This window comes from Neolamprologus brichardi, chromosome 7 (genome assembly GCF_056152115.1).
Source record: "Neolamprologus brichardi isolate AB-2024 chromosome 7, ASM5615211v1, whole genome shotgun sequence".
NCBI classification, from domain to species: Eukaryota; Metazoa; Chordata; class Actinopteri; order Cichliformes; family Cichlidae; genus Neolamprologus; species Neolamprologus brichardi.
This window is the reverse complement of record NC_142110.1, coordinates 60651027-60674803: the sequence shown is the minus strand read 5'-3', so window position 1 is coordinate 60674803 and position 23777 is coordinate 60651027. Positions and strand designations below refer to the sequence as shown.

General features: G+C 38.1%; 1 protein-coding gene across 1 annotated transcript; it reads left to right on the top strand.

Moving 5' to 3' along the window:
* The first annotated feature begins 848 nt into the window (after positions 1-848).
* Positions 849-22747, top strand: mapkap1 (MAPK associated protein 1). The gene is made up of 12 exons (XM_087844016.1): positions 849-1008; positions 2882-3358; positions 10679-10768; positions 12279-12427; positions 13091-13263; positions 13384-13560; positions 16548-16657; positions 17849-17956; positions 18846-18986; positions 19688-19825; positions 20247-20344; positions 22154-22747. Exons 2-12 carry the CDS (start codon positions 3076-3078, stop codon positions 22274-22276), a joined length of 1590 nt encoding a protein of 529 aa, XP_087700142.1. The 5' UTR covers positions 849-1008; positions 2882-3075; the 3' UTR covers positions 22277-22747.
* The last annotated feature ends 1030 nt before the right edge of the window (positions 22748-23777 follow it).

Genomic DNA, 23777 nt, shown 5'->3' with positions numbered 1-23777 from the left:
TAGCAGGCTTGACGAAATCGATAATTGTACTCACATCTCTTTAAGGACTTTTTGGAAGAATTTAAACATACCTTCAATCATCCTTGCACAGAGGAGGATGCAGCCAAATGCTTATTAAATTATTCCAGCAACAACACTTCTGAGCTGATGTAGCTGGGAAGGGTCTGATTAACACAATGTAAAAGTGACAGATGCAAATAATGGCATGTTTATATCGTGGCTCGCTGGAGCATTTCCTTGCGGCTTGTCCATCTCCACTAAATGCTGCCTGCAATACTGTGCAGTTAACACTGTCCAATCGATATCAGTGCAGAACAAAACGTAATGAACTCTTTCACCATAGGCTCCCCTAGCCTTTGAGCCAATTGTCCAATTACTTTTGGTGTCTTTAAAAAAAGGGTGGCACATTTTAAGGACCTGAATCTCCTGAACTTTTCATTACAGTTTAAAAGTGGATACCCTCAGATGAAAGGTGAGATTCTACATATTATGTCCATGTCAATTATATAACAATAATTGGAATATGTTTCAGTAAACAGGTTAAAAAAAAACACAGTTTCCAAATATATATGGACCTAATTTTAGGTCGAAGCACATAAAATGCCCTCCCTGACTGTCGGGTATATCTTTTACAATTATAATTATAACTAAATTATAATTAATTATAATTTAGTATAATGTTAGACTTAATCAAACTAAGTCACATGATATTTTCATAAACAGTTATATTTTAATAAAAGCGTAATAGGGATAAAAATGTTGCAAAATATGTCGATGACTGATGCTTTCTGTGAAAACGAAATCTTTTTTTTCTTTTATCACGAAGTAACGGAACCGGAAGTATAGCCGGGTTGGTTGTAGGTTGGTTGTTAGGCAGAGCGTACCAGGTTGAGTTGGTTTGTGTTTGTATTATGACTTTAATGTGGAACATTAGTCGTGATGAACAGAGTTTCTGACTCTATTATGATCATGCTTGTATAATATGGAGAATGGTGGATAAATCTAAAGGTAAGACGTCGTCTTAAACAAGGGAGGTGCAACCAAATGCTGGTCGCGTTAGCTTAAATGAGCTTGCAAGCTACTAGATTGAACCGCTTCTGGTGAAATATTTTTCCAATCCTGATACTAAAAACAAACCTTTTTGCCACTCTAAGCAGGCGGACTATGATTTAAAAAAGTATTACTTTGAAGTCAGCCGGCTACGATGGTTAGCAAAAAAGACAATAGCTACATCACCTATCATTAAAAACAGCTACGATGAATCATTAAGTAAGGTGCTTGTTGCAGGTATCAAACAGTATCACTTGGCATTACACGCCATAACACATTTCGCTTTAGAGAAGAAGACCCTTAAGTTGTCAGCAAGGACAAACCTGACAATTCACTACAGCTTTTCATTAGTTGCAGTTAGCGTCGTCTAGAAGCTCTTTGCAATAACTGGATCTTCTAATGTAAGATTAGGCCCGCCGCATACAATTTGAACTATTCAAAACCTAACAATATTTTATTAATAGTTTGACGTTTGTTTACTAAAGTTACAAAAAAATCTTGGTGCTCTGGTCCTGATCCTTTATTGGACGTGTTAACGTTGGTATCTCATTCAACCTAGTTTGAGTGTGGGGTTGTTTTGGCCTGGCTTACAGCTCTTATTTACATGTTGAAATTATCAACATCTTTATGTTCAGTGTTAATATCACGGACATTCAAACTTCAGTTTTTGTTTATTGGTATCAAAGTTCAAACCCATTTAAAGAGATTATTGGCAAAATGACAATCTTTGTTTTAACTGTTGAGACTTTTAAAGCCTCTTCAGCCAAGCTGAGGCCTATACTGTAAAGCAGAAGTTGGGTAAACTATGTGTTTTCAGTATATTTAGGGTATCTCTCCATTGTCTGGATTCACTTATCCTAAAATTGACGATCAGGATAACCGATCACACAAAGCTGGTTATCAAGTCACTGTGGGAACGAAGGGTCTCCCCTGTGCATTCACACGAAATGTGTGGCACTGGCAGACATCTGACCAATCACAAAATAGGCGTTTCAGGAATCATGTAACTCTTCTTCTGTAGAAAATTATCCCTGTGAGTGCTACCTATACTTTAGAGATGTTATCAAATTGCAATAAAAATCTTTATTATAAAAATATACCAGTAAAATGCATCACTGTTTTTAAAAATGACGAGAAAATTCTTTACTTAATCCGGTGATTTGGTGCAAACAATAATAATTTTAATTCTACTTAACAGTTTTATCACTGAGTGGGATTTTGCTGCCATTGAGGATTTTTAAGGCAGCAGCTGCACATTAGAGCTCTACATCTTTAAAATAGATCCATTTAAACATTAAAGTTTACTGTCCCACATCAAACAGCTAGCTGTGTCCTCAACTTTTGATCGGGTGTAAAACAGCCTGTTTCAGTTTAAGTGTTGTTTTCAATAAAATGCATGCTCAAAAGAAATGTTTTGTCTCACTCCCATCCCTTCTTGTTGCACGTTGAAGCTCTACTTGGAACCTTGTTAAGATCCAACCATGCAAAATATGAAAAAAAAAAAAACCCAACTTCTTTTGCCCATTTTTCAAGTGGTCTTAAACTTTTGATCTCAACTGTATAAAGAACAAAAACAAAAGATTGTATAAAATACAATACTAGTCCCTTAAAAGCAAATACTGCCCAGATAGTGAGCTGCCTTGGCAGAGGTTTGCTTCTTGTTTTAGTTTATTGTATTTATTTATTTAAATTGTGAAAGTTGGAAGTTAAAGTGGGCTTTGGGATGTGTGAATTGAGCTTATAGTTTTTAAATATATCAGTTTTAAAAGATTGAGCTGAAATCCTACTTCTAGACTGCAACATGTAATAACAATTTCTTTGCTCTCCTTAGGGACTACTTTGCCTACCTTGGACCTGAAAAAATAGTCATCAAAAGATGGAAAAGGTGACACCTCTCTTGTCATCAGTCAGAGCTGTAACACTCTCAAACAGAGACTGATAAGAAAAGAAAAGGAACCCTTTGGCATAAAGGCAAGAGGGTGAGAAAATTTCCAAAGCGAAAAGACACACTTAGCCAAACAGGAAATGGCATTCTTGGACAATCCGGCCATTATCCTGGCTCACATCAGACAATCTCATGTGACCAGTGATGATACTGGAATGTGTGAGATGGTGCTAATAGATCAGGATGTTGATCTTGAGAAGTGCCAGCTTTCTCTGGTGCCTGGTAGCAGCTTTGGGTCAACTGGGTCAGGCCTCCTGAATGAGGGGGGCAGTAGTGTGACAGACAGTCATCCCTGTGACCTCTCTCAGTCTATGGACATCACCTCCAGCTGGGACTTTGGCATTCGTCGGCGCTCCAACACAGGTAAACTCATCTTCAGACTTTAGCTTGTTAGTTGGGCCAGCTTTCTGTCAGACCTCCCTCCTGTCATTATGGTAGGAGGCAGCCAGAAAGCCTGTTCTGCTGCTGTTTGAAGGGGTTTTGTGTGGCTAATCAGGGCCAGTGGTTTCACTGAGTTAAATTGTGTGCAGCGCATGTGAAAAGCTTGGGATTACACTGTGGTTCATAGTGCATTTAAGTAATTTATATGATGTGACATATTGCATTAAATATGGTTATGGAGATGACAAATGACACAGCAAAATGAATAATCATTGACTATGTGTCACCCAGCTTCTGTGTGCTCCAAAATCAAGTGCCTACTCTATATAAAACCAAATTTCTGCAAACATTTCCACCATGATGACAAAAAGTGAGGGAAACCCACTACTTCAGCAAATGTGGAATTCACTTTTACATTTTCGGTTTTCATATCGTTGTTGTTCTTTGTTTGTGTTATTACCATTACTACTGTGGCTCCAGTGGATCATGGGCATGAATGTAATAGTAATTTGGCACTTTTAATAATGTCTTTAAACTGTTCATTTTTCAGGATGGAATGGTGATTCAGCATACGTTTTTAATGACTTACCTAAAGACTTGTAGCGAGTTTTACATTGTCATGGACTGAGAGGATGTTGACCAATAAAGAAGCTCAACTGAAATTTGTAGCTGCCCACATGCCCAGGCCAAATGTGGAAAATATCGCTATGGTCAGACAAGACAAAGCTTGAACTATTTGGCTTGCAATCAATTCAGCTCAATTTTATTTATGTAGCACCAGATCACAACAACAGTCGCCTCAAGGCGCTTAATATTGTAAGGTAAAGACCTTCCCAATAATAACTTCTAAGAGTTTTAGGTCAGACTACAATAACCTCAGTTTTTATGTGAATTTGGAAGCAGAAAATCAGGTCATCCAGGTCTTTATGTCTGTAAGAAATTCCTGCAGTTTAAATAATTTATGTATATTATCTGGCTTCATGGATAAATAAAGTTGGGTATCCCTGTGGAACTCCATAGTTAACTATAGTGTGTGAAGAAGACTCCATTTGCATTAACAAATTGGAGTCTGTTAGCTATGATTTAAGCCACTGCACTGCAGTGCCTTTAATTCCTACAGCACGCTCGAATTGCTGTAATATTATATCATGGTCAACAGTATGGAACGCTGCACTGAGGCCAAGGAGGACAAGCACAGAGATGAGTCCACTGTTTGTCCACATTTGTAACCTTCACTGAAGCTGCTTCTGGGCTATTATAAGCTCTTAAACTTGACTAAAGCAATTCAAATAAACCATTCCTCTGCAGAGGATCAGTTAGCTGTTTTACAACTACTATGAATTTTTGAAATGAAAGGAAGATTGGAGATTGGCCCGTAAAATTAGCTAAGACATCTGGGTCAGGTTATGGCTTTTTAAGTAACTGTTTAGCTACTGACAGCTTAAAGACCTGTCTTACGTACTCAAGTCATAGAGATAGGTTGATTATGTTTAAGCTTAAAGCATTAATTAATGGTAAATAGTGCTTCTTTGAGTAGTCTTGTAGGAATGGAATCTAAAAAGCACAATTTTGGCTGCAGTGCTGAAGAAAAACCTAGGGTGGTTCTTCTTCACTCAGTATTGAATAGTAAGATCTTCCAGCTTTACAGAGGGCTTTTTATAGAGCAAAAAACTAATCTTCCAGGCTAAAGTATGATCTTCTTAATGAGTGAGTTGCCATTTCCTCTCCAGCTTATGAGTTATGCTTTAAGGTGTGTATTTGAAAGTAAAAGGATGTGTGTTTTGAGGAGAAAAGATGAGGCTTTTAGACCCAAGCACTGTTCCAACAATACTTGTTTCATTAAATTAAGTCATTAAAAATATAAACTGTACAATCAGTCCACAGTGGAAAAAGAACAGTCCATCCATTTGGACTGATCTATTTTCTGCTAGGTCTAGGCTACCCCTGTAACCAAGGTCTCCCTTTACCTGACCACCACCTCTAACTCTTCTGGAAGGAGTATACCCAGACGCTTCCAAGCCAGCTAATTTCTGGGGCATACGTCTCCTTTTGGGCCAGACATGCTTTGGACACCTCCTCTCAGAGCCTTCCAAGAGACCTGAATGCCTGAACAAGCTCAAGTGTCACCTTTCAATGTGGAAGAGCAGCGGCTCCACTGCAAGCCCCTCTCAAGTGGCCGAGCTCTTCAGTCTATATGCAAGGCTGAAGCTCTGCTCTGCCATGATTCATGAACAAGATTGTGAGATATTTGAAGCCCCCCACTTGGGGTGGTAATTTATTCCTGTGCAAGAGTGGGCTGAGCAGGGAAAACATTACCTAGGCTGCTTTTGTGCTTATGTTTGACTAATGGTGTATCATCGTATTGCTGTAATGCAAGAATATTCCACTATAATACTGCTACTCCTGGCATCTTGTGGCAGTATAGTCACACTGTGAATTACATGGTTGCTATCAATGACAATAGCTCATTGGAAAGAAATGACTAAGCTATCCTTAACTTTGTTTGCAGTAATAAATACTGCTGCCTCGAAACTGCTCTCACAGATGAAGTTCTTTTTTTTTTTCTGTTTTTTTTGTTTTGTTTGTTTGTTTTTTTGACTCGATAGTCTCAGAAACACAATTGCAGTAAATTTCATTGAAATAGTGTGATATAATTTTGAGGCTATATTGCCTACCCGTAGTTTCACAAATTGTGTGTCCGGATATTTTGCCCTGTGTAAGAAGTTTGTTTTGTTGTCCTTATGTGGTTAGAATCACAGTAAAAATTGTGCTAATTTAATACAGGTCCTTTCTAAATGTGCTCTTTAGTGCTCCTGGTAGCCAGTATAAAAGTAGTGTATTATATAATTTGAAAAGCCACAGCTAGTGTTGTGGTATAAGCTGAATGAATAATAAATGAATAAATAAATAAATAAATGAATAGATAAATTTCATATCATGTGTGAAATTTAGTGTGCTACCGAGCACTGAGAAACTGATGGGACAACAATTCTTCCGAACCATGCTTAAGTTCATTTGTCCTTTTTATATTTTGTTAATTATTCAAATGGATGAGTAACACAGAAAAACAACCCCCTAAAAAAAGTTTTCATTCTCAGTTTCAAAATTGCTGTATTTCTACTGTTAAAAATTACATTCAGAACTACAAACAAGACCAGAATTTAATAGAATAATTCACCATTTAGATTTGATTATCTTAAAGCACATGCTCTGTTTTTGCTTGCCATTTAATTACTGTTAAGCAATTAAATTGCAAACACCCACCAGTATTTTACACTCTTAGTGCAAAATGATGATGGTGCCCTCCTAACATATAGAAAGCATCTCTACTTGTGCTTCCAAAACAACTTTGACCCAACAGAAAAAAGGGACCTCAGGGCTGGGGCTGTTCTGCAGAGTCCAGTAATGGGATGCAGGCAGTAGATCTTCTGCATCCCATGGGTGAATGGTTGGGCTTGTTGCTGGATGTCTTAGTTAATCTTAATGGGATATGGGATGAGGACCTCAGGAGTTTTGGAGGGTAGAATGACTCGAAATAATGCTGCGAAGGGTGCTTGGTCTCCAGTGTTGTCTATGCTGGGACATCAGAATCCAAAATTGTTAAAATAATCTATGTAATTAACGTCATTTGACAGTGGTATTCATTTTGTTGCTGATTGGCTCATCAGGGATATCCTCAGCTGAGACTATATGCCATGGAAAAAGACTATCTGGCTTAACAGACCTCACTAACCCACGAGTCTTGCCACCCACCAGAATACAGACTTGGTTGTGTTATGTTCTTCTATTTTCCCTATAATCCTAAAGTTTGGTGTTATAATCTAATCTAATCAGTCATCAATTGAGGGTGTTGGTGTACTATATTGTTTGTTTTGTAAAAATTGTCTATAGTGAGGTTAAAGTGAGTTTGCAACTACTTTCAGAAATTTTATTTGGAAGGAAAAGTTGGTTTTGGTGAAAGAGGGAGTCCAAAGGTAGACATTGTCTCCTTTTGGCTCCCTTGACTTTTGTATTAGGTTTTGGAGAGTGACTGGGATGGTTTTGGGTTGTGGGTAGAAAGCTGCAATCCTCTGAGACTTTCAGACTTGACACTGGATACTGACCTCTTGTGGCTCTCATCAGGACTTCACCAAGATAGCTGTGACAAACCAGTGGCTGCTGGTAAGACATGGATTAACAACCATGCAAGTTTTATTTTATGCTAGCCCTTTTTGAACTGCTATACTTATTTGTGTACACGACTGTATTTAAAGGGTTGGTCATATTATTAAAAAGATTTACATGCCAGATAGTCAGTGTAGCTTCATGAAAACTGGTCTTTTTCTTTAAAGGCTCAATTAGTGGTACTCTATATGGACAAAAGAAGTGAGTCACATCTCTTAATTTTTTAATTCAGGGGTATAAAATTAAGCACCTAGTCATTCTGAAAGCCTTTAAACATTTTTGAGAGAAATGGGTCATTCTAAAGAGCTCACTTAATTGGTTCTCAGCATGGTACTGATATACCACCCTTCCAACATTTATTACCACTATTATTGTGGACTGTTGAGCTGCCTTGGCTTACCTTGGACATAAATTGATCTCTACTGTACTAACAACAAAGGAGCTTACCCTGCGCTCATGTTAGACTACCACTCTTTGTTCTTACTACTCAGAAACAGACCACTTACAGAAATGGACAAACTGTAACTAAGATGGTTACAGTCTGGCCAAAAGTGGCTGAGTCTACCCTCAAGTGCTGTTTTTCCAGTACTGATTGGAATCCGTATCATCACGAAGCTACCCAGGGTTCCTACACAGAAATAGAAGTATATTCCTCCTCAGTATAAAAAGTTGCATAGTCTGTCACAATATAGAACTTAATAGACGTATACCCAAATCAGAAAACTTTGAATAAAGTTTGGATAAAGGATGACGTTTGTCTCTTGCTGATAGACATACCTTGCATTTAGATTTGGCGGCACTCTAGCCCACAGATGCAAGTACAAAAGAGCACTGCAAAGCAAAACTATACATGACAAATTGATAATGCCCTCCTATAACACAATCGCCTACGGAGCCCGTGGCAAAGAATACGTGCAATAACTGATCACATGAGCACAGACAGTTCCCCTATTGTCCATAATGCTTCACTCCCTGTTGTATTAGACCATTTCTATGCCAATTTTGACAGACTCGATACAGAGACTCCCATCAAAACCCTGCCACCACCAGATGGCCATGTACCTCTGCCCTCTGAGGTCAGGTCCTCCCTAAACAGAGTGAGTTAACACAAAGCTGCTGGCCCTGACGGTATACCCATGATCAGAGCATGTGGCAGTAAGCTGGTCGAGGTGTTTATTAACATCTTTAACTTGTCCTCAAATGCTTACAAGTCGACGACCCTTATCCTATGCCTGAACGACTACCTCCCTATAGCCCTTACTCCTACTGTAATGAAGTACTCTGAGAGACTTGTGTTTACCCATATTAAAGCCACCATTACCACCACCATTCTCGACCATCATCTCTTTGCCTATCATTCCAGCAGGTTGATGGAGAGTACTGTCTTCACTGTACTATTTATTGGCTGCTGTGGCTCAGGAGGTACAGTGGGTTATGTACTAGTTAGAAGGGTGGTGGATCAGTTCTCCAGCTAGTTCAGTCTTGGGAAAGATCCTGAATCCCCAAGTTGTCCCCGATGTAGTCACCAGAGTGCGACTGTTAGAAAGTTAAACATTCGTAGATATAAAGGTGTTTTTTTTGTTTTTGTTTTGTTTTTTTAATTTAACCTCTGTTTAACTAGGAAGATCCCATTTTGATTAAAAACCCTTGAAACCTTTCAAGGGAGACCTGGCCAAGATTGGCAGCAGCAAGTATCACGCAGTTACAGAAATGTCACAATTAAACACACGCAACAACAACAAAACACACATACACAAAAATGCAAATAAAATTTAATTAAAATGACAAGCAATCTAATTGAAACAGTTGCATGTTATGGATTAAAAGCACTTAATGAAAAATAATTTTGTCATTTTCCAGTCATTCTGCAGCTCGTTCCAAGCCAAGGGTGCTAAATGGACAAAAGCTCTTTTGCTAAGTTCAGTTTGCAAATGAAACAGAAAGCAACAAGTAATCTTGTGGATGAAGAGTATAACGACCAGCATGTTTGATTGCAAGGAGGGAACATATATAGAAGGCAGCAATCCAATTATTGCCTTACATATAAAGCTATATCAATAAGAGTTAAAGGTTCTATCAATGTGTGAGAGACTTGTGGTAAAAAGCTCAGAGTAAAAACGTGCTATAGAAGTAGAAGTAAATTTACTTCACTTTGCCCTTAAACACTACTTAATGATTATATGTCCGTACCATTACTACCTCTCTCCTTTCTAAGCTGGTCATGAAATTATTTCACCTTGTCCAGCAAATGCAGAGAAAACCCGGTTTTCATCAACTGCAGAAACTGAACAGGCAACAAGCTTTAAATTCCTTAATCTATGTCATTTTCTATAGATACACCTTCTGTCTGATACAAAAATGTCAATAATCCCTACACTTTCTGAGGAGGTTGAAAAATACCTTGGTAGCATCTCCTACTGCACTGTACAAAGCATTACAACATCTTGTATAACAGTGTGGTATTGTAACTAGGCGACCGTTGGTCAAAGGGCCCTGCAGTGGGTAGTAAAAGAAGCTGAGCACACTGTTAATAGTGTAACTGTCAGCAACTTGTCATCAAAGACATCTAAAAGTGTTGCATCCGACATGAGTGTAACTCTATCTCTGACCATATTTCTTAGTATTTTATCAAATGGACTCTATTAAACACACTTTCATACACTATATTGCTATACACATACACAATGACTGAATCTGAAACTGTGATATACCACCACTTCAGCAATAACAGACTAGCAATAAGTTACTAATCCTATATTTTATATACATCTTATTCTATATTTTATTGTATGATATTGTAATGCATTTGAATTTCCCTTCTTTTTAAATCTTTTATCTTATTCTGTGTTTTATGTTACTTTGCTTTCTGCACAATAACATACAACAACATATTGCAAATTTCATTATACCGGCTATGCTTGTTACATGTGTAATAAAATGGTAAAGTCAACTGAATCAAACTTTTGGAGAACAATGACTGTTCAATGATCTACATTCTATAGAATCAGTTGTTTACAGGAATTTACAATAATTTTCATGATGTGTCGTAAATGATGATCTGTTGTCTGTTTAACTAAGTTTTAGTGACTCTGTTTTTGTATGCAAAGAAGTTAATGACCAGCTGTCCTTTCTTTGTAGCCCAAAGACTTGAAAGACTAAGAAAAGAACGACAGAACCAAATCAAATGCAAAAACATTCAGTGGAAAGAGCGGGCATCCTCCCAGTCAGGTACTGTTCCTAGTCATTTCTAAATACCTTTACTTTTTTAAATTGAACATTTTACAAACTTTGTAACACCATGTTTTCCAAACGTTGTTTTTGCTTGTCATTTATATCCCTTAATGTCATTCTGATTACGTAGTTTGCTGAGGATCTGCATGTTCAAATGATTTTGTCTAAAATATGACATCAAATATTCTGTTGCCACAGACCACTGACCACTACATTAGTAACATATACTGAAGCATTTATAGAAGAGTATGTTAACATTTTAAGTAATCAAAGACAAAAATCTGTATCATTGAACCTGAATCAGTAACTGAACCAGTGAAGTGAATGGCACTTCTATACAGTGGTGTGAAAAAGTGTTTACCTCTTTCCTAATTTCCATTTTTTTTGTATGTCACACTTAAATGTTTCAGATCATCAAACAAATAACACAACACAGATAACACAAGTAGACAAAATACAGTTTCTAAATGAATGTGTTTATGGCAGAGTTCTAAGACGAAAACCACTGCTGAGCAAAAGGAACATAAAGACTCGTCTCAGTTTTGCCAGAAAACATCGTGACATTCCCCAAGACCTTTGGCTAAGTGCTCTGTGGACTGACTAGACAAAAGTTGAACTTTTTGGAAGGTGTGTGTCCTATTACAGGGTGGTGGATCAAAAAGTCATACAGAATTTCAGAAAAGGAACTTCATACCAACAGTAAAATATCATGGTGATGTGATGGTCTTGGACTGTCTTGCTGCTTCAGGACCCATAAAACTTGCTGTGGTAAATGAACCATGAATTCTGCTCTCTACCAAAACATCCTGAAGGAGAATGTCTGGCTAATTGTTCCTGAACTCAGGCTGAAGCACAATTAGGTTCTGCAGCAGGACTATAATCTAAAACACAATAGCAAGTCCACCTTGCTGTTGTGAAGACTTTGGAGTGGCCTGATTCCAACTGAGATTCGGTGGCCATAAAAAGGTGGTTCATGCTCGAAAACCCTCCAGTGTGGCTTAATTACAACCATTCTGCAAAAATGAGTAAGCCAAAATTCCTCCAAATTGCTGGAAAAAAAAATCATTGTCAGTTATTGCAAACATTTGATTGCAGTTGTTGCTGCAAATGCTGTTGTTGTGTGGCCCAACCAGTTATTAGGTTTAGGGTGCAATAAGTTTTTCACACAGGGTCATGTAGGTTTGGAATTGTTCCCCGCTTAATAATAAAAACCTTCATTTAAAAACTGCATTTTGTGTTTACTTTGGTTATCTTTGTCTAAGATTGAAATTTGTTTGATGATCTGAAACATTTAAGTGTGACAAACATACAAAAAATAGGAAATCGGGAAATGGTCAGATGTTTTTTCACACTGTATCAACACAAGCTGCTTGATTAAAGTCTCCTGAAATTCTCAGCAAAACCTCTAAGATAATGTGTTTAGATTTAGACACAAAAGCTCTTTAGTTGACAAAACTCCATCAGTATACGTTAACTCTTTTTTTCTGTTTCTGTGTGTTCTGTCCAGTGGAAGATCTGGGGTCTCTGTTTGAAAAGCGCAACTTTAAAGACAGGCCGCAGACAACTGGTACAAAATCCACTTTGTCGCTGAGGCTTGAGCAGTGTCCCCAGCAGCTCAATAATCCCTTCAATGAATACTCTAAATTTGATGGCAAGGTGAATTATTCAACATTTTATTTAGGTTTATTTGGACATTAAATAATAGGATTTGAATCCAGTTTTGTAGAGTGGGAAAACCTTTGTCTTCAAATTGATTTTCTTCAAGAATTGATAAGCTTTTTCTTTGTATAGGTTTTTCCATATATCATGATAGTCAAGACAGTACTCAATTTTCACTCAATTCAGGGTGAAAAATTTGTTTCTAACTAAAAAAGCAGTTATAAATTTTATTGACGTTATTACCCAAATAATCACAACACAGTTTCAATCTAATTGTGTATTTATTTCTCCTTTGGCATTTGATGGTAGAATGCCACAGTAGAAATAAATAATTTCATTTGTCTGGTAGGACTTATAGGATCAGCGTTGTGTTTTGAAGTCTGCCTCAAAGGCATATGGTGCGATCAAGCATTCTCAGCAGGTGAATCTGTGCAGCCACAAAATTGACAGACGTACGAACGTGCTTGTGCTAATGATCTAATCTGATGACAAAATGTACATCACTTTGACCCATGCTGACTCTAGCAGCCTTGTGGATGTGGAAAATATAACTTGCCTGTTAGTGTTTATTTGAAAAACAATAAGTTAATATTTGTCTACGTTTTGTCTGTTTATTCGATGTAATTTTTTTTTACTGCACAATCCTCTCTTCACTTTTAGGGCCACATCGGCACCACAGCTACAAAAAAGATAGACGTCTACCTATCAATGCAAATGACTCAGGAGAAAGTACATCCAATGACAGTGGTGACCATCGCCAATGCCCGTGTCCATGACCTCATTGGACTTATCTGTTGGCAATACACAAGCGAGGGACGAGAACCCAAACTCAAGTGAGCACAAAATGGCTAAAAAAAATAAAACTGCTACATTTCACAGGATGTCTTTTTCTTTGTAACACACTTTTTCTGTCTCTCTATATCCAAATCCTTCCACCACCACATATCCAACAGTGAAAATGTGAATGCTTATTGCCTTCACATTGCTGAAGATGATGGCGAGGTAGACACTGACTTCCCTCCGCTAGACTCCAATGAGCCAATACACAAGTTTGGTTTCAGCACTCTGGCCTTGGTGGAGAAATACTCCTCCCCTGGCATCGCTTCCAGGCAGTCACTGTTTGTTAGAATGTAAGTATGAAATGAGTGTAAGAGCTAAACAGGAAGGCAACTCGACTTTAAGTTTTATTTGTTTGTTTGTTTGTTTGTTTGTTTGTTTGTTTTGTTTTGTTTTTGTTTTTGTGAAGACGATTCACCTCTCAAACAAGAGGCTTCTTCAGTTTTAAAAGTTGACAGCCATTGTATTTAAACAGTAGTTGGGTTGTCCCATAGGAGGTGATTATTGACCCACTATTAATCATGTGCATAATCACATAAGTTGTGAAAAAAGGCATGGGTCATTAGCATCAGGATTTTGGGTAAAACCACTGTGAGACCTTGTCTTGTCCTGTCATGTGACCTATCAAGGTCACCTAACGCAACTTGAGTTTAGAACAACGGTTAACGGTTAGACTGCATTCCCCTTTTTAGCTGGTTGCATGGTGATGTTTTGTTCTTTATTTAGAGATTTAATGGCCTTTTCTTCAATTGTGATGTTGGATGGAGATGGTCTTGCACTGGAGAGGATAGCTGAAAGCTTCATCCTGATTTCCTCCGGTTGTTAGCAACAGAAACAACAATAAGCATTATTAAACTATGAGGAGATTCACTATGGGCAGCTGCTGTGGAGTTATGGTAGAAATGAGACCTTTAGCTAGCACATCCTTTTCAGGATTCACAGTAAAAAGAACCCACTCCTTATCATACAAAATGACTACACTCCTTAGTGACAGCAATATTTATGAAGTCTTAAGATGAGACACCACAAGCAACTTAAAAAAAAAGAAGAAAATAATCAGTTGGCTACAACAGCCTGAAAGGGAAAAAGCCATTGTCTACATTTGCCCCATCAATGCTATACCCTGTACATATGGACTTCCGAAGATCCACAAAGGAGTCGCACATCTTGCGTTAGGTGATCTCAGTAGGTCAGAAGATAGGGTGAGGCAAGGTCTCACAATGGTTTCATGCAAAACCTCTGGTGATAAGGGGTGATAGGAGGTAGTTAAACCGTTGCCTAAAAAGCCATCACCTGACCCTACTGTTATTGTGCCAAATCCACTTAGCCAAAAAAATGGATTGGACATCAATTGTAGAAACGATAGTCTTTATATAAGGCTTCAAAAAGGGGAATGTACAACAAATAAACTTCTCGACATCAAAGCAACATATAATGGCTTCCCGAAACTTTCTTTGCTAGCTAAACCCAGAGTAACTTTTGTCTACCACAAAGGATTCTGGGAAACGCAGTTTTCTGATGAAAATACCTGTTAAATGCTCCCCTTTAGCAGAAAATTAAATCTATAATTAACAGCACTCACTAAACATGTGGCTAACACTTAAATCACTTACAAAATAACCAAAATGCTGTTATCAAACAATAAACTGTAATAAAGTTACAACAACTGTCTTGGCTAATTATAGGCAAATTTCCAATCTTCTTTCTGTCTAAAAAAATTCTTGAAAGAGTAGTTGTAAAACAGCTAAGTGATCATCTACAGAAAAATGGTTTATTTGAAGAGATTCAGTCAGCTTTCAGAGCTCATCATAATACAGAAACAGCTTTGGTGAAGGTTACAAATGATCTTCTTATGGCCTCTGACAGTGGACTCATCTGTGTTTGTTCTGCTAGACCTCAGTGCAGCATTCAATACTGTTGACCATAATAATGTATCACAGCAATTAGAGCATGCTGTAGGTATTAAAGGTACTTCAGCAGTTTGAATCATATCTATCTAATAGACTAATTTGTTTATGTAAACAGGAAGTCCTCTTCACACACTAAAGTTAATTATGGAGTTCCAGAGGGTTCTGTGCTAGGACTAATTCCGTTTACATTATACATGCTTCCCTTTGGCAGTATCATTAAAAGATATCCAACTTGAAGGAATGGCTTAAAGATCTGAGGACCTGGATAACCACAAATTTTCTTTTCACAAATTTATATAAGACTGAGGTTATTGTACTTGGCCCTAAAAGTCTTTGAAATATAGTATCTAACCAGATGCCGACTCTGGATGGCATTACCTCAGCCTCGAGCAACACTGTGAGGAATCTTAGACCCTTTTTTTTTTTTTAATATGAGCATGTTATTCAATGCTTATATTAATCATGTCTTAGAGTGATGCTGACTTCTTTGAATTCTAAGCTGGGCTACTGTAATTTCTTATTATCAGGATGTCCTATAAACTGATGTAAAAATCAGTTAATCCAAAATGCTGCTGTAGGAATACTGACGGGGACTAAAAAGAGAGAACGTATTTTTTCCTATGTGGGCTTCCCTTCATTGGCTCCCTGTTAAATCCAGAATCAAATTTAAAATCCTTCACCTCATACAAGGTCCTGAGTAAACAGGCCCCATCTTATCTTAATAATCTAATCCCATCAATTAAGCCCTTTGCTCTCAGACTGCAAACATACTTGTTGTTCCTAGAGTATTTAAAAGAAGGATGGGACGTAGAGTATTAACTTCCAGGCCCCTTTTCTGTGGAATCAGCTTCAAGTTTGTATTTGGGAGATGGACGCCCTGCCTGATTTGGCGCTATATAAATAAAAAAGCATTTAAATGTTTCCAGTATTAAACGATGTTAGGGTGTGCACAAGTAAATTTTTACAGGCTGATTATTTTGTGCTGCATTAAAATAAATATTTGGCAACAGGAAGGCATTTGTATACAACAGTAATAATGTTTAATTGCTAAAAGTAAGGTCTATGATAATAATTTCTCCAAAAACTATTTAAAGTAAAATGTTCCAAATAAAGTAGTTGAGATTAAAAATACATGAGGTGGCTATTCAAAACAAACAACATATTGAAGCTTCCTGCTGTTTGCAAATTGAAAGCAGAACACAGTAGATTATTTATTCAGATTACAATCTTGTCTTCGTGTCTTCAGCTTAGCAGTTTGTGCTAGCACAAAAAGCAGTACTCTGATACTCGGATCTTATTGCTATGAAACAATCAGAACAATTAAATGTTGCTCAATGCATTCTTAATTATTTTCTATTTTTCTATTTTAGAAATGCTGCTCATGGTTTTTCTCTAATTCCGGTGGACAATTTGAAGGTGACTATGAAGGAAATTCTCCAGAAAGCTCTCAAGAAGAGGAAAGGTTCACAGAAAGGCTCGGGTAATGATGTTTGCACCATTTATTCCCTTCTCTCTTTAATGCAAGGAAGACAGTGTGCTGTCTTTTTATGATCTGTTAATCATAAAAAGACAGTGTGCTGTCTTCCTTGAATTATCCATAAATATAATCCATAAATATAATCTTTATCCATAAATATAATCTCTTTTGGATACATTTGGCATAATTCTACATCTTTGTATTTTGTGTCTGAAAATAGTTTTTGGCATGTTTTACTATATACCTCACATTGCTAGATAAGGAGTGATTAACCTACAGACTGCCTAGATTGTAACTTGACTTTCCACCCCGAGTGCCTTGTACAGATACAGGCCCTTAGCAAGCAATGGGTGGCAGTTATGAGAGCTGAGTGTCAGCCATTTTCCAGTCACTTCCCAGATGCTGGGAGTCCTCCCTCCTTCTCCTGGGACATCTCTGCTTTCTACTATGAACACACTTTTCATTAAGTTGCAGAATGTTACCAAGTGTGTGTATGTGAGGATAGCATGTCAGTGATGGAAATAACTGTCTTTTTTCATCAGCAAGAGTTTTGTTTCTGAGAGACAGTAATTTTATTAACTGCGTTTGATCTAAAGAAGTCAAACCAAAGAAGGTTCACATTACAGGAATTCGGAGGAGACAAAAGGAAAGGCTAGAAATTTAATAATACATAGAATATCTGGGATCTTAAAAGGGAAGTTTGGTGGAGTAGAGCTGCAGTGACCCTAATGACACTGGTCTCTAATTAGTGACAGCAACCAGTGGTTGTAGAGCCTAAAACGTTTCACTTTGAAACTCACCTTCTAAAATATGATTTTGACACATGAATGAATATGAATTTGACAATTTTACACATGAGATACGCAGACTTCAGGAGGAGTTACAGTATCTGATTAGTCTGAAGGTCACGGGCAAAGGAGGATCCCAGATTATTTTGGATATGCTTCTTTTTTAAAAAAATATATATTTATATATCTACAGTTCCAGTTGTTACCAGTAGCTTTCCTATTAGTTAACATTTCATTCTACTTGAACAACTGCAGCACAGTCATACAGTTAGTCTGGCACTAGTTTGAAAGTAACAACTAAAAACAAGACCCAAGGTGTTAAAAAATAACTTTCTCATAAGAGTTTTGCAATATCAATAAAAGTTGTCAGTGCTGTGTTGATGTAAATACTCTTCTTCTCAAACAGGGCCCTTGTATCGTCTCGAGAAGCAGACCGAGCCAAATGTAGCAGTAGACCTGGACTCCTCACTGGAGAGCCAGAGTACCCTGGAATTTTGCCTGGTCAGAGAAAACAGTAAGTGATCTTACAATGACTGTTGTCATGAGACCTCTAGACAGCAAACCTCTTGCATGGACTAAGTAAGGTACATAAAAAAGTTATTATGTTTGGAAAGATAAGTGTCTGGATTTCTTTAAGTTTCTTGACGACATTTCACCTCTCATCTGAGAAGCTTCTTCACCTGGCTTCTACACACCTTGGCTTGTGTGATTAGGCAGAGGACCCGAAGAGGGTCCATAACCCTTTTGGGGACATTCCCAAATAGGGCTTAAAATCTGGGACTAGCCACCAATTGCTCTTAGAACTGAAGAAGCTTCTCGGTTGAGAAGACCTCTTCAAGAAACTTAAAGAAGTCCTGACGCATATTCTTGATGTCAGAATATGTCAGGTGTGTTGTACAGCTTGCTTTATGTCCTTTCATATGATATAGTACTCGATATGGTTTCTTTAAAAAGAATTTCACGGCCAACTTTGACCTTGGGCACTAACAGGAAGGTCGAGGTCAGACGCTTAGCCAACCTAGGTACTCATTATCCCCCAAGTCATACTACACTGTGAATTTTAAAGTCAATTCATTAAAAAATACAAAATGTAAACTGATTTTCAGATTTGGTGTGATCTTGATGTTGACCCAATTTTCAGCTAAATTAAAATACCTGGAGTTGGTGTGACCTTGACCCAGTTATTACCAAAATGAAACCAGCTGGAGCTATTATTGTTATCTACCGTCCCACAGAATAAAAAAATGATATTTTGAAAAATGTGGACGCTAGACTGCAAACAAACAAACAAACCGCTTACATATTTCCTTCATTCTGGAAGAGCAACATCAAAGTTTTAGTATAGCCCCTGCCCTTCAGGGGTAGTTGCACTCTGAGTGCTCTTGTTTTCTTTCTGTCTTCAGGCTCCAGAGGTGAGGAGAGTTCAGAGGAAGACCCTCCTATTGACATCACCACAGTCCAAGACATGTTGAGCAGTCATCACTACAAGTCCTTCAAGATCAGCATGATCCACAAACTGCGTTTCACCACAGATGTCCAGCTAGGTACAAACTGCTTGATGCACGTTATCTGCTTACAATTTGTAGTCAGTATTTTTTAATTAAATTCATTGTGTGCAGCTTACAAAGATTTTTTTAATGGATGTTTTATGATTATTAATAATTGAAATACAATGGGTCCCTATTTCTCGACAAAGAATGATGCATCTCATTTTTAGTGACTTTTGAATAGCAGCTGTATTGGCTACTAATTTAAAAAGAAAAAACACTTTTTTTTTAAATTCATTGTTTAAACTTGTAATAAAACAACTAGAGGTAACAAATAAAAAACAAACAAATGAATTGAAAGAATTTATTGCAATTATGCAAGTATGCATGATGGAATAAATTAGCAGATCCTCAATGTGAAGATGAAGATGCTCAGGTGGATGGTGGGCTTAACCCGCCTGGATTGTGTGACGAATGAAGGTGTTCGAAAATGACTCGGAGTTGCCCCAATCGAAAAAAAGATGAGGGAAGCGTGCCTACGGTGGTATGGACATGTCATGCGCGCTGAGGAGAATTTGGTGTCAAGAAAAGCCCTCTGACTCGACCCTGGAAGCCGACGACCACGAGGAAGACTGAAAAACAAAAAACTAAAATTAAAAAATGCGTGGCTACCACAGCATTCTGCAGCGCCAACGGTGAATGTGTATCATGTATGAAATACATTGACCATCATGTTTTACGTATGGGTATCTCATCAGGGATTTCAGGAGAAAAACTGGAGATTGATCCTGTCACCAATCAGAAAGCCAGTACTAAGTTCTGGATTCGGCAGAAACCCATTTCCATTGACTCGGACCACCTTTGTGCTTGTGACCTTGTGGAGGAAAGAAGCCCTAGTGAGTGGAGCACAGAAACATTAGGTCACCCTGCACATGTCAACACAATATTCATGTACTTAAACTTTCGTTACCTTTAAGGTTTATTTTGCTTTTATCCATTTATCTACATCTACACTACTCAAAAATTAAAGGAACACTGAGTTCCTTTTCCCAGAAGTCAGTTAAACTTCTGGTATATTGATCTGGTCAATTTAAGTAGCTTACGGGGTTATTGATGCATTTCAGCTGTTTTGGTGTTAATGAAATTAATGAAAGGTGCACTAGAAGCCACACACGCCAAATCATACTGACATTCTTGTTGACATTCAAATGGTTTCATCTCCTGCTCCTATCCTGCAGTCAGCCCAGAATGGTTGTTGGACAAGTTTGTTGTATCATTTTTGTCTAATGAAACATGTTTTTCCTTTTTGTTTTACAGGTCATGCAATATTTAAACTCACTTATCTCAGCAATCATGACTACAAGCCTCTCTACTTTGAGTCTGATGCTGCTACTGTCAATGAAATAGTGCTGAAGGTGAGTTTGAGCTGAATGTCTGTGCTGGAACACATTTCTGTGAGGACAAAGATTTAACAGTTTTGATTTAGTTAGTTATTCTAATACCTGCTAAATATGGCAAAGCAGGAGTGGCAAAAGAAACTAAGCAGATCAGAACAATCTCTGCTATGTTAAAAGAATGAGTGTTTACGCAAGTACAGTTTAATGTACGTATTTCCCTTGATGATTTTCCTTTTGTTGGTCAGCTTTGATTAGATTGCAGTACCCTTCAACTCGTTAAAAAACTGCATCGTTTTTATTTTTAGATTTCATCAGAACGATGGAAAGTAGCTTTGTTCCAATGTGTCACCATCAAATGTGAATGTACACCATGAGTACAAAGAGACTCGCATGTCTGTAGTTGCTGATGTGTGACACTCTTTGCAGAGATGCTGCACACAGGCAGTGCTTCGGAATATCATGTTTCATGATCCAACAGGACAAAACCAAAACTTATATCCTCGTGCAGTCGGTGAAATGGCTCAATGAGGTCCTTGCCAGTGCGCTCAAATGGAACATCCATTAATAGGAAAGGGCATAAAGGTGACTTTGGAAAGGCTAGTTGGTGCTATTTAACATTCTGAGCAGGATACACACAAGCAGTGCTCTCTTCAGATACCCAGCCACTAGAATTGGGTCATAGTTTGGTCCAAAGTTTTTAGCATACCATATGCCTCCACAATTATTTCCCACCAAAAACTGTTCCTCTTCAGTGCGAGTGTCAGGACTCAGTTGATAAAGTCTGTCCCTTATCTCTCCTGTATCTTTTGTGCTATGGACACTACATATTCATAGCTCTTGTTAGTACACCTCCAAACATTGCTCTACCAACTTATTAAACCTGGGTCAGTCAACTAGGAGCTATTTCTGTTCATTTTGCCTGTGTTTTATGTCCACTAATCACCGTGGGATATTTGTAAACGTCACCATGTACGCTTCAACCCACTCTGCTTCCGCCAAAGCCCCAGGGCAAACCAGGTTCTGTTAAATCAGCGTCTGTGTACAGCTCGAGTCAATCAATGCCGGTTGTGTTATAAGGCTGACCACATGGATCAGGTAGCTGTCTGCATTTCCAACACTTCTGGACTGATGTGTGCGTGGCTTCCTAAGAGCTGGAAGAAGTGCTTGTAACCTGTAGGTTCTGAGGAGTGAAATGCATGAATAAAGGGTTAACGAGAGTGCCGTTTGGTAGCTTTGGTTGGGTTGATGGGGCAGCAGGTAGTTTTCTCTTTGGTGCTGGCGCTGATTCCTGCAACCTTCAGCCTTTTAGCATAGGCAAAGGGTTAGTCCTCTGCTTCCAGCCTAGAGCTGCTGAAGCAAGGGGGAAATAGCTGAACCAGTCCAGCAGATCTGTCCTTGAAAGTAAATGTTTACTATGACTGCCTGTATCCTTTCCATCTTGTTTGTGCAGTTTGTGACTATCAAACTGTGTGATTGTTGGGATTTGAAGAAATGAGAGCAAATTATGCGCTTTTGTTTTATGCCGCTAGAAACAAAGTGCGTTAAGATACAATTTTAAAATGGATTCTTTGCTAAGTTGTTATGTGACAGTGTTTAATCCCCTGAGTTTGAAACACCTTCAGCTAATACTGAAGACCAGTTATTAAAGAAAGAAAGAAAGAAACAGCAGAAAGTCTGGATCCTTGGAAAGAAGATGTAAAGAAAAAAGGGGTGGCTCAATAATTTTTCACAGTACTGTAGTGCAGTGTTTGAAATGCAAATGAATGCATCACACAAATCTTTTAAGTCAATTCATAATTAACGCCAGTTTTTCCCAATTTTTTTCAGGTAAATTACATCTTGGAGTCCCGGGCCAGCACCTCCCGTGCTGATTACTTTGCCCAGAAACAGCGAAAACTGAGCCGCCGGACCAGCTTCAGTTTCCAGAAGGAGAAGAAGACTGGGCAATAGACGGGCTCCTCTGCCACCTGTCAGTTCATTCTCTATATATAGCCTTGTATATGGAGAGCATCAACCTAAATCTACAATCCCTATAAAGAAGACTGGCAGAAATGTGACAAAGATGAAAATGAGAGGAAGAGAGCAATGGTTAGAAAATGGTCCTGTAGGATGTATGTCTGCTTCAGCAGAGCAAGGTGGAAGTTTCTGAAACTTCACCAGTGTCAAGTCATTCTTTTTCTAACATTGAAAAAAAGACTTGTTTTGGCTGTTGTGTTTTTGTCAGTTTTTTTTTTTTTTTTTAACTTTTTGTTCATTGATTGCCTCTGAATCTAAGCTCTGTCCTCCAGGATGGATATGTAGAGCTTCAACAAGTTGGCAATGTGCACCAAAAAAATCAAAGCTACAGACTGTATTATAGCTTTTGCCCTCCTCGTCTAACAGATTTAACATAATGTGAAAATAAAGGTTTCACATTTTTAATGTATTGTACAGAGATATTTTTTATTTAGGAAATGAAAAGGTGTCTCTGCACTGTGTTGTTGGGTTTATCAGTCTAACATTTCAGGCATATATTAAAGTTTTAATAGCAAATATTCTTCATGCTTTAAGAAGATCAAACACTTTTAGAAATAATTTGATAAATAATTTGAAATTTGAAATTAGGGATAAATGGACTGGTTCTTATCTGTGCACTCAAAGCACTTTATACAACTCGCCTCATTCATCTGTACAAGCACTTTTTTTCTCTGGTTTTTCTGCTGAAGTGCTTTTTATCTAACATTCAGATACATTCATACTTTGATGGATGCATCAGAGAGCAACTCAGGGTTAGTATTTTGCCCAACGCTACTTGGCATGCAGTAGGAAGTCCACCCTTTTCCAGCGAAGCACCATGGCCTCAGATTTGGAGGCGCTGATTCTTATTCCCACCGCTTCACACTTGGCCGTGGACCGTTTTAGTGCGAGCTAGAGGCGATCACCCGATGAAGGCAACAGAGCCGTGTCATCTGCGAAAAGCAGAGATGACCACCCAAGTGAAAGCCTTCGAGCGCTTGACTACGCCTAGAAATTCTCTCCATAAAAATTCCGGCCATGCAGCCCAATTTCAACACTGTTAACAGGAAAAGGCAGAACCAGGCTTGGGGTGGGGCAGCCATCTACTGCAAATGGTTGAGGGTGAGGGGAGGGAGACAAAGCAAAAGTCACATTGAAGAGATCCAGAGATTAATAATGATTAATCATTAAATGTGTGGTGTATAAACGCATTGTGGAAAAAAAGGTGAGTGAAGTAAAAAAAAAAAATGAATCATGGGAAACGGCCAGTAGCCTAGCAGCACAACCAAGAGATGATTCAGGCTTACATAATCCAGCCCTAAATATATGGTTTATCAGAAAGAACATTTTTAAGCTTAATCTTAAAAGTATAGAAGTCGTCTGTCACCTGAATCCAAACTTGGAAGCTGGTCTTACAAAAGACTTCAGCCTTCCAGTATCGTAGGAATCACAAAAT

Bases quoted from the DNA above. Each gene is read 5' to 3' on its own strand.
- mapkap1 (XM_087844016.1), top strand. From the start codon at position 3,076: ATGGCATTCTTGGACAATCCGGCCATTATCCTGGCTCACATCAGACAA. The intron at 12,428-13,090 runs GTGAATTATTCA...CTTCACTTTTAG, and splicing joins ACTCTAAATTTGATGGCAAG to GGCCACATCGGCACCACAGC. The intron at 18,987-19,687 runs GTACAAACTGCT...GTATCTCATCAG, and splicing joins CACCACAGATGTCCAGCTAG to GGATTTCAGGAGAAAAACTG.